At 37.9% G+C, this 13,063-nt stretch overlaps 2 protein-coding genes and 1 non-coding gene across 3 annotated transcripts; 1 reads left to right on the forward strand and 2 right to left on the reverse strand.

Moving 5' to 3' along the window:
- TRNAP-CGG lies at nucleotides 824–895 on the reverse strand. Its single transcript has one exon. It is a non-coding gene; the product is annotated as a tRNA-Pro (tRNA).
- Nucleotides 946–3,082, forward strand: LOC107628847 (stress response protein NST1). The gene is made up of 3 exons (XM_016331457.2): nucleotides 946–1,602; nucleotides 2,323–2,529; nucleotides 2,634–3,082. The coding sequence occupies exons 1-3, from the start codon at nucleotides 1,012–1,014 to the stop codon at nucleotides 2,706–2,708; spliced, it is 873 nt and encodes a 290-aa protein (XP_016186943.1). The 5' UTR covers nucleotides 946–1,011; the 3' UTR covers nucleotides 2,709–3,082.
- On the reverse strand, nucleotides 3,431–7,933 carry LOC107628846 (protein DETOXIFICATION 46, chloroplastic). The gene is made up of 14 exons (XM_016331456.2): nucleotides 7,292–7,933; nucleotides 6,759–6,853; nucleotides 6,568–6,676; nucleotides 6,352–6,407; nucleotides 6,041–6,096; nucleotides 5,483–5,621; nucleotides 5,256–5,393; nucleotides 5,103–5,171; nucleotides 4,896–5,006; nucleotides 4,550–4,678; nucleotides 4,310–4,387; nucleotides 4,150–4,221; nucleotides 3,964–4,023; nucleotides 3,431–3,840 (listed from the first exon to the last, which is right to left on the reverse strand). Exons 1-14 carry the CDS (start codon nucleotides 7,701–7,703, stop codon nucleotides 3,739–3,741), a joined length of 1,626 nt encoding a protein of 541 aa, XP_016186942.1. The 5' UTR covers nucleotides 7,704–7,933; the 3' UTR covers nucleotides 3,431–3,738.

Below are 13,063 nucleotides of genomic sequence, written 5' to 3' on the forward strand. Positions count from 1 at the left end.
AACAGGTTAAAGAATAATTTGTCACAAATTTAAACTTGATTTAAGACTGACATTTGCTTAAGCGAATGTGTAAATTGACAGATTTAAATTGGTTAAAACTAGTATTTAATTGGGTACGTTTTATTTCTTTGAACAAAAAAATTAGGGTTTATTTCGGCCTGCCGAATTTTCTTCTACTAAGGTTTCAAATGACTCACTCTATGATATGGGAAAGATATTTGATTTTCCCATTTATTCGATAATTTCTTAACATTCTATGAGAAAGTTTTATTGATGATAATTATGTCTTGGATCATGTATGAATCTTGTTATCACTATGCCTCTTCCATTGAGATGGATTGCGAAATTGAGCACAAATAAGGTAATACCTTTTGATTATTGTGGTGAGAAACATATATTTCAACCAACAATAGTCAATAATTAATAGGCTTTTACATATATGTAACGAAATCTGTACTAAAACTGATTTTATGATAAAAATAGAAATGTAATAAACTAGCCAATGAAAACAAATAATATTTCCCTTGGCAAAGTAGCATTTTAATTGGCAAAGTCTTTTTATTGAATAATTTGTTAAATGCAAGACATGTGGCTTTGGCTTGAAAACACACCAGTTTATGGCAACTGATTAACACTCTTAAAAAAGAAAACTATAAATTGTGGCTATCGTAGCAATAAATAAACTTGGAGCATATGGTCTGGTTATCAGCCTCATTTGGTACAAGTACAACCTTTCTTTATAAAATAATTGGTAGCCGAAGGTTTAAATGCTAGTTCCTCTTTTGTTCCTTTCTTCATCAGCTAAGCAACAAAGAAAAAAGAAGGGGTGTTCCGAGAATCGAACTCGGGACCTCTCGCACCCGAAGCGAGAATCATACCACTAGACCAAACACCCACCCTGATTAAGAGTATCTCATAATAACTTTATCACAAATCAATTCTGTGCTATGCCCAATCCTAAATTATATTTGAGAAACCCAGGAATCCAAACAACGAAGCAAAAATCTGAAAATGGCGTCTTCAGCAACTCACTTTCTCCATTTTCTTCGTTCACAACCACTGTCTTCATCTTCTTCATTCGTTTCGCTACTGAAACCGCTTCTTCTTTCCTCTCCCAATGTCTTATCCATGCATACTTCACCGCTTCTTCCACAAAACCTCTTCCCCTCCCTCACTCGCCACCACTTCTCTTCACCTTCCCTCTCTCTTCCTCACGCGCCTCCCCCTTTTGTGGCTCTCACGAGTTCATCACAAAACTCGGAGGAGGAAGATGACTACTACAACGACGAAGACGACGAAACGGAGCTGTACGATGAAGAATCTGACGACGACGATGATTTGGAATCGGAAAGGAGCAGTTTTGAGGAGAATACACAGATTGGTTCAGAATCGAATTCAACTTCGTCGCCATTGGAGAGGAAGAGGGAGGAGAGGTTGAAGGTGGAGGTTCCGAGTCTCAGCGTGAAGGAAAGGAAAGAACTTGCGTCTTACGCGCACAGTTTGGGGAAGAAGCTCAAGACCCAGTTGGTGGGAAAGTCCGGTGTTACCCCCAATGTTGCAACCTCTTTCATTGAGACACTTGAAGCCAATGAGCTTCTCAAGGTATCAATTTCAATTTCCCTGTTAATTGTGTTGTTATTGTTGTTGGAGGAACATGCTTGAGAGATTTTCTCGCTTCAGTATTGTTATGCTTGCCATGTGTTTGATGTATTTCCTGAGAGAGATGGAAAAGAGCGGAACTTGTTTTCTGTGTTTCCTATTCCCAATTCAACAAGATTTAGGTAATTTTCCTCTTGAATTGCTTATGAAATTGGGTGTAAGCAGTTAGTTTTCTCATGTTTTGCATTTGCGATTGGTAGTATTTTTCCTTGCTTGAAGTTGTTACTTATTATTAAACCATGGAAAACCATCAAATGAAATGCTTAAAAGGACTATGGCACGTAATGTTATTATATCATGGCATTGCATGCAAAACATGGATAAACTGTGTTGGACCCTCTTTGGTTTTCCATGTGCTGCTTAAATTGGTCGGATTATTGAGTGGTTGGGAAGTGGGAATTGAGCTACTTTGCATGCTTATTGTGATCATTTATTATTGTAGACTGCAGAGAGGGTAATATTTGTAGGGTTTATACTTAATACCATGTGTCTACTATGCTAAGATCTTATTGAGAGTGAGGTTAGTAGTTGTTATGCTGTTCAAACATTTTTGAACTTTCTTGGCTTTTAAAAGTTATAATAGTTATGGTAAAAATTATCAGTTTCTGTACAAACACTTGGATTCTAATAATTTGTAGTTGCAATTTTGAATGGCATTTGCAGATTAAAATACATAGGAGTTGCCCTGGTGAGTTGGAAGATGTGGTGAAGCAGCTGGAAGAAGCAACCGGTTCAGTGGCAGTTGGTAAAATTGGTCGAACCCTGATTATATACAGGCCTAGTCTCACCAAATTGAAGGCCGAAGAAAAAAAGAAACAAGTTCGTCAACTCTTTCTTAAAAGACAATTAAAATACAGACAATTAAACAAGGTATTAATTACTACTATATAGCACTGTACTAAATTTATTTATTTTATCGTTATCTTATCTTTCCTAATTACTAGTACTATTCGATATTGTTGTGAAAACTACAGAGTAGGGAACAAGTACCAAAATTATCACGGCGTGGTTCATCTTCATCGTGGAAAGTGAGGAGTAGTAGGTCATAATTAACACCTATTGGATTGGCTATTGTTAATGGAATTATTTTCTTGAGGTTTGTCATGTCCCGTGGCCTAAACAAACTTGAGGATTTGCAATGATGGATTCCGGTGCTCGAGATGAAGGATCATTTTCAACCAATTATGCTCTTGGTAATTAACACTTGTTAGTAAGTGCAGAAGTCAGTTGAAACGTTAGTATTTAGTAATGAATGCTTGTACTATATAATCAATGTTATGTGAGCAAAGCTACGGAGTATGTGTAGAAGTGTAGAACGGTTTGGATTGAATTCTTTATTTTTGGAATATTTGTGCTTTCTTATTTGCAAAATATCTAAGCCCTTAATCTGTTAATTTTATTATGCATCCAAGAACAATTTTTTGTCATTTTAAGTTTTTAACTAAACTCTTTTTTAGAATTTGATTAAAATTGAAATGATTTATATGTTAAAAACATATAGTTATTTTTACCTTTTTTGTGACACTACTATAAAAAAGAAAGATTTAAAGTAAGAAATAGGTGGGAAAAGTCCAACACCGCCAATTGACCCTAACCAACTGCCCTGATCAACACACGATAGCCCCGGCTGAGTGCGTTGGATGACCCTGGCTAACCACTGGCCAACCGAACCAACAGAAGCAGGCCGCCCCTACCAGCCAGCGCGATCGACCACACCAGCACACTTCCACAGAATAAATAAAAAGTAAAAATACAAAATCAAATTATTTTATCAATTTTTAAATAAATCAATTCTTGTTTTGCATTTTGCATTACAATTTAAAGAATTATAAGCTACAGTACAGACAACATGCTTCCTTCCTTACAATATGTGACACTAACAAAAAAATAATACAGCGGATAAAGAGTTTCTCTTTTTGGTAGAATAGTAGAAATCCTACAGAAGGGAATCTTGTCTGGCATTTGAGATCTCATAGAGGGTATGATTCTTCCAGTATTGGTTTCCATATCCATACTTGAACGAGACCATTGGTTAAAAGGAAAGAATATCCATGTGCTGGTAAAAATAGTATTTCTAACCTAGGTAGCCTTCAACTTTTGCAGCTCATGTTGGCTTAAATCTTCTGAGGACAGAACGCTACTGGGAGAGAGAAGGCGCAAAAGGGCAATTGAAAACCGAGCCTAATGATCATAAAAGAATTGCATGTCAGAATATTTGGAAAACAAATTATTAGTACAAACAACGTTACTCTTCAAAAAAGGTCATAGTCTGCATTTTATGCCAATTTGAGATCCAAGTCTTACCCACTGAAATCCGGCAAGGGCAAACCAACAGCCTTGCAAACCAAATCTACTGCTTAAGACCTGGCACATTGGAAGATTGTGTTTTGTTACAAATGCAGCATAATGGATCAAGCAGCTATTACTAATAATAGAAGTGATAATATCTATTCTCTAACAATCATAATAACAAAAGAGAGAAGTGGTTACTGATAGCACTAGTGCACCAAGACAAAAGCATCCACTCATTGACAAGCTTATGAATCTTAGATCCCGTCCAGCCTGATTAAGCAATGTGCAACGATGTTATAAACTTAAAAATGCAGTTTTTATATAATGGATTGAACAGAATATCCAAGCAGGAACATACCAACAATGTTCCTTCCAAGCATACAGTAGGTGGTGTCACAGATAGCGCTATGAAATACGGTATCAGCACTTTATGCATCTGCACGGTCGCAAATGCAGCAAATTACCAACTTATGCTTACATTCTAAAACTACGTCTAGTTTATAAGAGTATATGCTTTTCTGCCTATATATCCTGCCAAACAATGTAGGAAAAGGAGATTGAGAATATATCTAAGCTAAATTTTAAAAGTTAAACTAACCCCTTGGATGACCATCTGATCAGGTGTAAAAAGATAAGGGAATAACCAAGGAATAGATGTTCCAACAATCCCCAACAACAATCCAAGTATAGCTCCAATACTTACAAGAGACCTTAGAAGCAACCAGGCCTGTTGAAAGTATAAATTCAGGGAATTTCAAATATACAAAACAAAACAATATCTAGATAGAATCTGCAAAATAGATTAGTTAGGAGAATGGAGTGCCAGCTTATGAAGCAATCCTTCCCAACCAAAAGGAAAGATACAATTTCAAACTATGAGCAAAAGAGAGATTTAAAACAGGGGAGAGAGATCCTCTGAAACAGCAATTAAGAGCATCACAAACCTTTGCCAAATTCCGATTTACTCCATATATCAACCCAGGCATAAATGATTGAGCAGTTTGGGAGAGAGGTTCGCCCCAAACTGTACATGTCATGTAGATTTGAACCATAACCTGCAATAAGTGTTGAGTAATCAATTTAGTTCGCTGAAATGAGCAGATGGAAAGCAACGGAATGGAGTCACAAAATAAGAAGAGGGGTAAACAAACTTGGTGAGCGGCCATTGTATGGGTACCCATTGAAGTAGCATTATATATAAGCAGCGAGTAGAAAGCCACCTAAGATCAGAACTTTCAGTTAGTTTTGAAGTCTCAGAATACAGCAAAGAGAGAACCACAAATATAACAAATACAGAATGCAACCTTTGACATCAGTGTTAAAAATACAGGAGCAGCAAGACCAAGTATATTCAGAAATTCTTTCCCTGAAGGAATGGATAAAGCAAGTGCATCGAATCCTTTCTTGTTTAGATTTTGAATCATCATATATGCAGAAAATACCTAGAACCAGAAACAGATAAAAAGGAAGTGAATACAGAGTTGAGTACACTATAAAAAATTAATGTATATCGAGAGTTTGTCGGGCACACTTGAGATATCATTGCAGCCCATGCAGCCCCTGCAATACCATATCCTAAGATGCGGCACAGAACTACAAGACCAATTCCATTTATAACGGTGGCAGCTGCCAAAGACTTCAAAGGTCCCCAGGAATCCTTCATGCCAAGACTGCAACAGAAAATTGTGAATATGAAGATAGGAAATTAAATTTACAAGAAGGTGTTTATCATAATATCATACAAGCAAAGGTGAACCCAATATTAGCATATTACATTTACTTGGGATAAGAGAAACTTCAAAAAAGATTGCTCAAACAACTTAAAGAAAATTTATGCAAAAACATGAGATCTGAATTCAAGTTCCATTTAAAATATACAAAACATACAAATACCACCAACAAACAGTTAGAGCCTTGATATCAGAGAAATGTCAAAGCAATAAGTTTTAGGATTGGCCGATAGTTTCCACAGTGAACATGAAATGACGCGAAATATGATGTCATGACTCGAGCAGTATGACAGATTTGATAAAAAAATTTACAACCACTCATTTCAGAATCACACAAGAAATATATAGCATATTTGCACCTTGCACTCTGAGCAACCCATCCAGAAAGTAAAGCAGGCCATGCCAAGCTTCGAATCTAACACCAAAAGATACTCGGTGAAACTACATAAAACAGATAATGATATCTTTGCTTGATCATTATCAAAAACAAATAAATGATTAAGAAAGGAGACAGGTATCTTATTTGCAACCTTGAATATCTTTCTTAAAGAAAACGTCAGTACTGAACAATTTACTTCCCTCCACAAAATCTTTGATGATTTAGTGTGTTTATAGACATGAATCGTGATCTTCATCTAAATTGAAGGATATGTAATCAGAGGAAACAAACCTGAACATAAGTATTAGCAGCAGGTACTACATGTGCATTCTTTGGTCCAGTAAAAGCTGGAGAAAGTAGAAAAAAAGAGAAGAAAGAAAGGCATAAACAGAAAAATATCAGTCATGGAATTTGATATGCTAAATTTCCTCCATAAATGCATTATAGCTATACAAAATGCATTATTGGAGGAGCAGAAAATGGTTTGAATCATTTCATAATTAATACCGGTGAGTATTGCTGCACCAAACACCTTTGTGAACAAAAGCATCGAGATGCCGCAGGCTAAGCCAACAAAAAGTAAGACAGATATGTGATGCTGAACTTCTTCTCTATCCTACACAAACACATGCACTCAACAAAAGCAGCATACATATTCACTAATGTTTTATAGCAGAAGGGAAAAAGGGAAGCCTAACCTGGTTAGCAAGGGCAGTTGCAACCATATTGGAGGTAGCAATAGAGAGGAACATGAACATGTAGCTCATGTAATCACACACAACCGTGGCAGGACCTGCTCATGGGAAAATAAAACAATCTAATTCCACATTTGCCAATTGCCATTACTAAATGCGAATGACTTAAATGCACCAAATTTAACTTGTGCATGATACAGTACACTGGGGTAATCTATCAGTGTGTGTACAATGAATTAGACTGAAATCTACATAACTATATTACCAATGGTGCATAGCATTGTTTTATATAGGACAATGCTGGTGTATCATCTACCAAGATAATCTAAATGGTATAAATTTAAACACAATTTTACATCAATAATTAAATCTACACTATTGGATTATTTTGGTGCATAAAGCAAACAGATATTCATTCACTAGAGTCTACAAAACTAACAGAAAACACAATTACTCTTTACTCATACAAGGTGCCTCATAAACAATCAATTTCCTTCAAATGATAATCAAAATTAAGCAGTGGAAATTTCCAATACCTAAGGCAGCAAGCTCAATTGAGCTACCGTGACCAATAACAGCAGTATCCATGAGGCTCATGATGGGCCCACACAACCAAAGTCCAGTAGCAGGCCCAGTAAACATCACAATCTCCTTCACCTGGCTCCATATACCCTGATCTGCAAGCTCCTTCTTCTCACCCTCTTCTTCCACCGCCACCACCATTCCATCGTTATCTTCGGAACTACCACTGAGCTCTTGTCCCTGAGCCACACGAGCCGGTCGGAACCCAAAGCGACGTCGTATTGACGCCGCATGGAACGATTTCGAAGGAAGAGCAGCGTTGTAGTTGCGAGCTGAGAGTGATGAAGGAAGTGAAATTAGGTTGGGGTTTCTGAGGGAAGGGGTGCGAATAGTACGAGGCAGAGGCAATGAAAGTTTCAGTGCCATTTTTCTCTTCTTTTGGTTGTTTTTTTTTTTATTTTCTTTTATTTATTTATTTATTTTGGGTTGTGTTGTATTGAAGTGCTAGTAGAAAGGGAAGGGGGAGTGAGGGTTCAAATAAAATTGGACAGGAAAACGAAGAAAAAGGGAGTGGCTGGTAATGGTGACAGGACAGAGCCGAGTGAGTGAATGTGGATTGATATTGGCCGTTTAATAAAAGAACACGAGAATTTAAGAGGGAATTAGTTCGTTTTTTTGGCGCCTTTTTGTAACTTGCTATTTTTCTGTCCCACTATAATTCAATGATGTGTTGCCTTGTCGTCTCGGCATCTTCCTCAACTTGAGTTTTTCTTTCTGGCGAAGTTGACCTTTCAGTGGCAGTGGCTCAATTCATCTCTTTGTTTTCAGTTTTTTTTTGGCACAATTTTTTCGGGTTTTTTTATGCTACCACCATCAGTCAACTTTAACTGGGCTTCTTAGCCTAATAATCTGATCTGATGAGGCAAGCCTGCCCAATATCAATGGGTTTTGAATTTTTAAGACTTTTGTGGATAAAAAAAAATGTGTTAGGATACGAGAGCCTGGGCCAGAAATATGGTTCAAATTAATTTCGTAGAGCTGAAAGCCTGAAACACACAAGGATATGAGAGCCTGTCTGGGCCGCTATTTGCGAGAAAAATGTCATTACCAAGGTATGTAACTTTGATGAAGGAGAGAAGAAAATTATTCGTGGGCTAAGATAAAGTATGAAAAGCTGTGTGATTACTGCTATAATTGTGGAATAATTGGCCATGATAGAAGAGTATGCAAAATGGAAATGGCTATGACAGTTGAAAATCCAGAACTACCAAGATATGGTCCAAATCTTTCAGTTGCGAGATTAAAATCGATTGCTGCTTTAGCTGCAAGGTTCGGCATTCAATTACAGAAGCAAAGAAACAGTGATGGGGAGAACCAGATTTGGGAGGCGCGTGAAGAAAGCCTATGGAATGGAGAGTCCAAGCAAAAGGAGCCAAGAGATGAGATAGGGTCAAATCAGCAGCATGGTATGTTTGCAGAAGCTAGTATGATTAGTGACAACCAAGAGAGGATAGAGGATACAGATAAAAGACAGAGATTGAGACACGTGGAAGAAAACATTGCAGTTGGGAAAAATAAAGGGCTAGATGAAGAGAATGTGACTGGAGAGGGTGATATGACTTATTGGAAAAGTAAGAACAGACAGCGTAGAGACAGAAGAATGGAAGTAGAAGGAGGATATGAAGCAGAAGAGGCTGATGTTATGAGTTGTCAGAACTCCTTTCAAGAAAGATCTAGAGAGGATGAAAGGAAGAGAAGAGCTAATGAATATATTGGGCCTAACCAATTGGGCCTAAGTGGGAAGCACAAGTCTCAAATGAAACAAATTGAGCCAGACATAGAAATATTAAAAGGGAAGAAGGCCTTAGAGATGGAGGTTATGAAAGTGGGCTGGGCAAATGATAATAAAAATTCCAATATAATGGGTCAAAGCCTTTCACTAAACAGATCAGCAGAAAAGAATAGTGGTCCTAAAAGCATAGGAAAAAAGGGAAAGAAGACACAAGTGCATGGAACTGAAACAGAGAAGTATTATTTTGTGGAACTTCCGAGTGATGGTGACGATGATGATAAGACACGAACCAGCAAGGAGGAGAAGGTACCAGAGGCATTGGAGATAGAGCTGGTGCAACCAAAAGTTGAAGATCAAGAGAAAGTGGGAAGAGATTAGGCAGCAAGACATAACAAGAGCAGCGACAAGTATTGATGAGCAAGAGAGCGAAGAAGAGACAAGTAAGAGAACCAGAAGGGAACTAGTCAAATGAGGTGAAAATGATGGCATAATGGGTTAACATGAAGATGTTACTGGTGAATATGGACACAAGGCTGAGGAGGCGGGCCTAAACATGCCCCACCCTCAGCCATGAGTGTCATTAGTTGGAACTGTCGTGGGATGGCGGCTCCCGCAACAGTATCTGAATTGTTTAATCTGTGTAGATAGATAAAGCACGCCATGATTTTTTTTATGGAAACTAGAGCTAAACAAGAATATATCAATAGAGTTAGGAGAAAGTTACATTTTGATAAATCCTTTTGTGTAGAACCACAGGGGATGTCCGGTGGTCTATGTCTTTTCTGGAATAATGAAATTAATGTTGAAGTTTACTCGTGGACCAATAATCTTATTAACGTATATGTGAGGGACAAAAAAGGGAATAAATGGATCAGCCACTTTGTTTATGAAAACCCAATATATTCACAAAGAAAGAAGCTGTGGAGAGAATTGACAGCTAATACGGAGGATCCGCTGACTCCGCAAATGTTCATAGGAGACTTTAATGATATCTTAAGCCAATAAGAGAAGATTGAGATGCATCCAAAACCAGTTAGTCAAATGATAGAATTCAGAAATTTTGTGGACTGCAACGGCCTAATGGACTTGGAGTTGCAAGGGAAAAAGTTTACGTGGTTCAGTAATCCAAGAAGTGGGTTCATCACGAGGGACAGGATTGATAGAGCTCTAGCAAATTGGGAATGGCGAAAATTGTTCCAACATGCCAAATTGGAGTCCTTGCCTGCAGTAAGCTCGGACCATTGTCCTATTGTCTTAACACCGGAACCAAAGGAAAAATGCAAATTTTTTTTTCAAATTTGAAGCTTTTTGGGAGGATCACAAGGAATGCGAGGAGATCGTTAGAAAAGGGTGGAATAGGAGAACAAAGAGGGTCAGCGGATGGGGTAGCTTAATTGATAAGATGAATAACTGCAAAAAAGAATTACAGAGTTGGAGTAAAAAAACATTTACTAGAGCGGATAAAGAGATAGCTAGGCTACATAAGGAACTTCAGCATCTTCAAACAGCGAATTTTTCAGTAAATCAACAAGAAAGGATAGTGCAAATTAAGGAAAGAATTAAACAGTTATGGAAACAAGAGGAGATGTATTGGGGGGCAAAGGTCAATATTAAAATGGATACGATTTGGGGACAAAAACACAACATTTTTTCATGCAACAACAATCCAAAGAAGGGATAGGAACGGGATTGAAAAGCTTAAGAACTCACAAGGAGAGTGGGTCTGTGGAAGCATGGAGGTGATGAAGCTCATTGAAGACTATTATACTGATCTATTCAGGGCCTCACAAAGCAAAAATCTGGAACAGTGTGTACAAAAAATTTCAAAGAAAGTGACTCAAGAGATGAACGAGGGGTTAACAAAGCAAGTAACAGAAGAGGAAGTTAAGGAAGCAGTTTTTAGCATGGGAGGTTTAAAGGCGCCAGGTCCGGACGGGCTCAACGGTTTGTTTTATCAGATGCACTGGAATGACATAAAAAATGAGGTATGTGATGTGGTTAGAGAGTTCTTTACAAATAAATCTTTACCTGATGAAATTAGTGAAACAACGGTAGTCCTTGTTCCTAAGCCTGAATCACCTTAGACCTATCAGTTGTTGTAACTTCATCTATAAGATTATTTCAAAGATTCTAGTAATGAGGCTGAGGAAGATTTTAGATAAAGTGGTGTCCTCGACTCAGAGTGCCTTTGTAGGAGAGAGGTTAATTCAGGATAATATAGTGATAGATCAAGAAGCACTACATAGTCTTAGAAGGAAAGGTAGGAGGGGATCAGAAAACTTAGCTATCAAGTTGGACATGAATAAAGCATATGATAGAGTGGAATGGAATTTCTTAGAAAAAGTGTTAAGGGCTTTCGGGTTCACTGAGAATTGGGTACAACTAGTCATGAAGTGTGTCAGAAGTGCGAGCTACAGGTTCAAAGTGAATGGGGAGTTGTCACAGAAGGTGATATCCCAAAGAGGTCTGAGGCAGGGGGATCCTTTATCTCCTTATTTGTTTATAATAGCAGCCGAGGTTTTCACGGTTCTTATGAATGAGACTCAAACAAATGGGGTTATATTTGGTTTCAAAGTCACACCCAATGCTCCTACCATCACTCACCTCCTATTTGCAGATGACTGTATTATTTTAGCTGAGGCAAAGGAAGAGGAGATATACCAGATCATTTTGATTCTAAATGAATACACTGAAGCATCAGGTCAACATATTAATTTAGAAAAATAAGGAATAATTTTTGGAGAGCAGGTGTCGATACAAGTAAGAGTGAATATTGAAGAAATACTTGGTATAGCTGCGTGGGATAATCCGGGAAAGTATCTTGGCTTACCAGCACAATGGGGAAGATCCAAGAATAAAGCATTGGCATGGATAGAGGAACGAGTGATGAGTAAGTTGGAAGGATGGAAAGAGAAGCTATTAAATCAAGCAGGGAAGGAGGTATTGATTAAAGCAGTAGTTCAAGAAATTCCAACATACGCGATGAATGTGGTTAAATTTCCTAAGAACTTTTGTCAGAGGTTAAGCGCCAAAGTGGCAAAGTTTTGGTGGGCGGCACCTGGCAAAGAACGCAGAATACATTGGAAGAGTTGGGATAAGATAACTATGAGTAAAAAAGATGGAGGTTTGGGTTTCAAAGATTTCCATGTTCAGAATTTAGCTCACTTGGCCAAGCAAGCATGGAGGATTGTAGAGAATCCAGAGTCTCTGTGGGTTAAATTTGTGAAAGCAATATATACTTCCCAAATTGCTCTTTTTGGGAGGCCCGAAGGAATGCAAAAGCATCCTGGATGTGGAGTAGTATTCTAGAGGGGAGGGACTTTATGAGGAAGAACGGTAGATGGAATATTGGGAATGGAAGGAAAGTAAAGGTGTGGGAAGATAATTGGATTATAGGTTCCAAGAAAATTCAGAATGAACAACATAGGAAGGTGCAACTTGTTAGTGAACTGATTGATCCAGGGGAGGGGTGGAATTCTAGGAAGATCAATTCTATCTTCAGTTCAGAGTTAAAAGATAAGATTATTAAAACTCCTATTAGCTTATTAGATAGGGAGGATTGGTTGGTGTGGCCATATACTTTGGATGGATCCTACTCTATTAAGTCAGGCTATTACGTGGCAAAGAAGGAACAAATGGAATTGAAGGGGGGGAGAAGCGTCCACAAGCAGTGACCTAAAGGAGTTATGGGCAGAAATTTGGAAGATTAAAATTCCTCAAAAAATAAAGACATTTGTGTAGAAAGCTGCACATAATATCATTCCAGTGAATGAGAACCTGTTCAAGAGGAGAATCACTAAGAGCCCTATGTGTCAAATATGTAACTTAGAAATTGAAAGAACAGAGCATACTATTCTGTTGTGTCCCTGGACGAGGGCTGCCTGGTTCGATGCCCAGTGCCAGAAATGCCCAACTATAGATACAGTTTCATCATATGGAAAGTGGGTTTTGGAATGTATAAAGAAAATCAAACGAAGCGTAAAAACATGGCAAG

The sequence above is a fragment of the Arachis ipaensis genome, chromosome B03, assembly GCF_000816755.2.
Source record: "Arachis ipaensis cultivar K30076 chromosome B03, Araip1.1, whole genome shotgun sequence".
Lineage (NCBI taxonomy): Eukaryota > Viridiplantae > Streptophyta > Magnoliopsida > Fabales > Fabaceae > Arachis > Arachis ipaensis.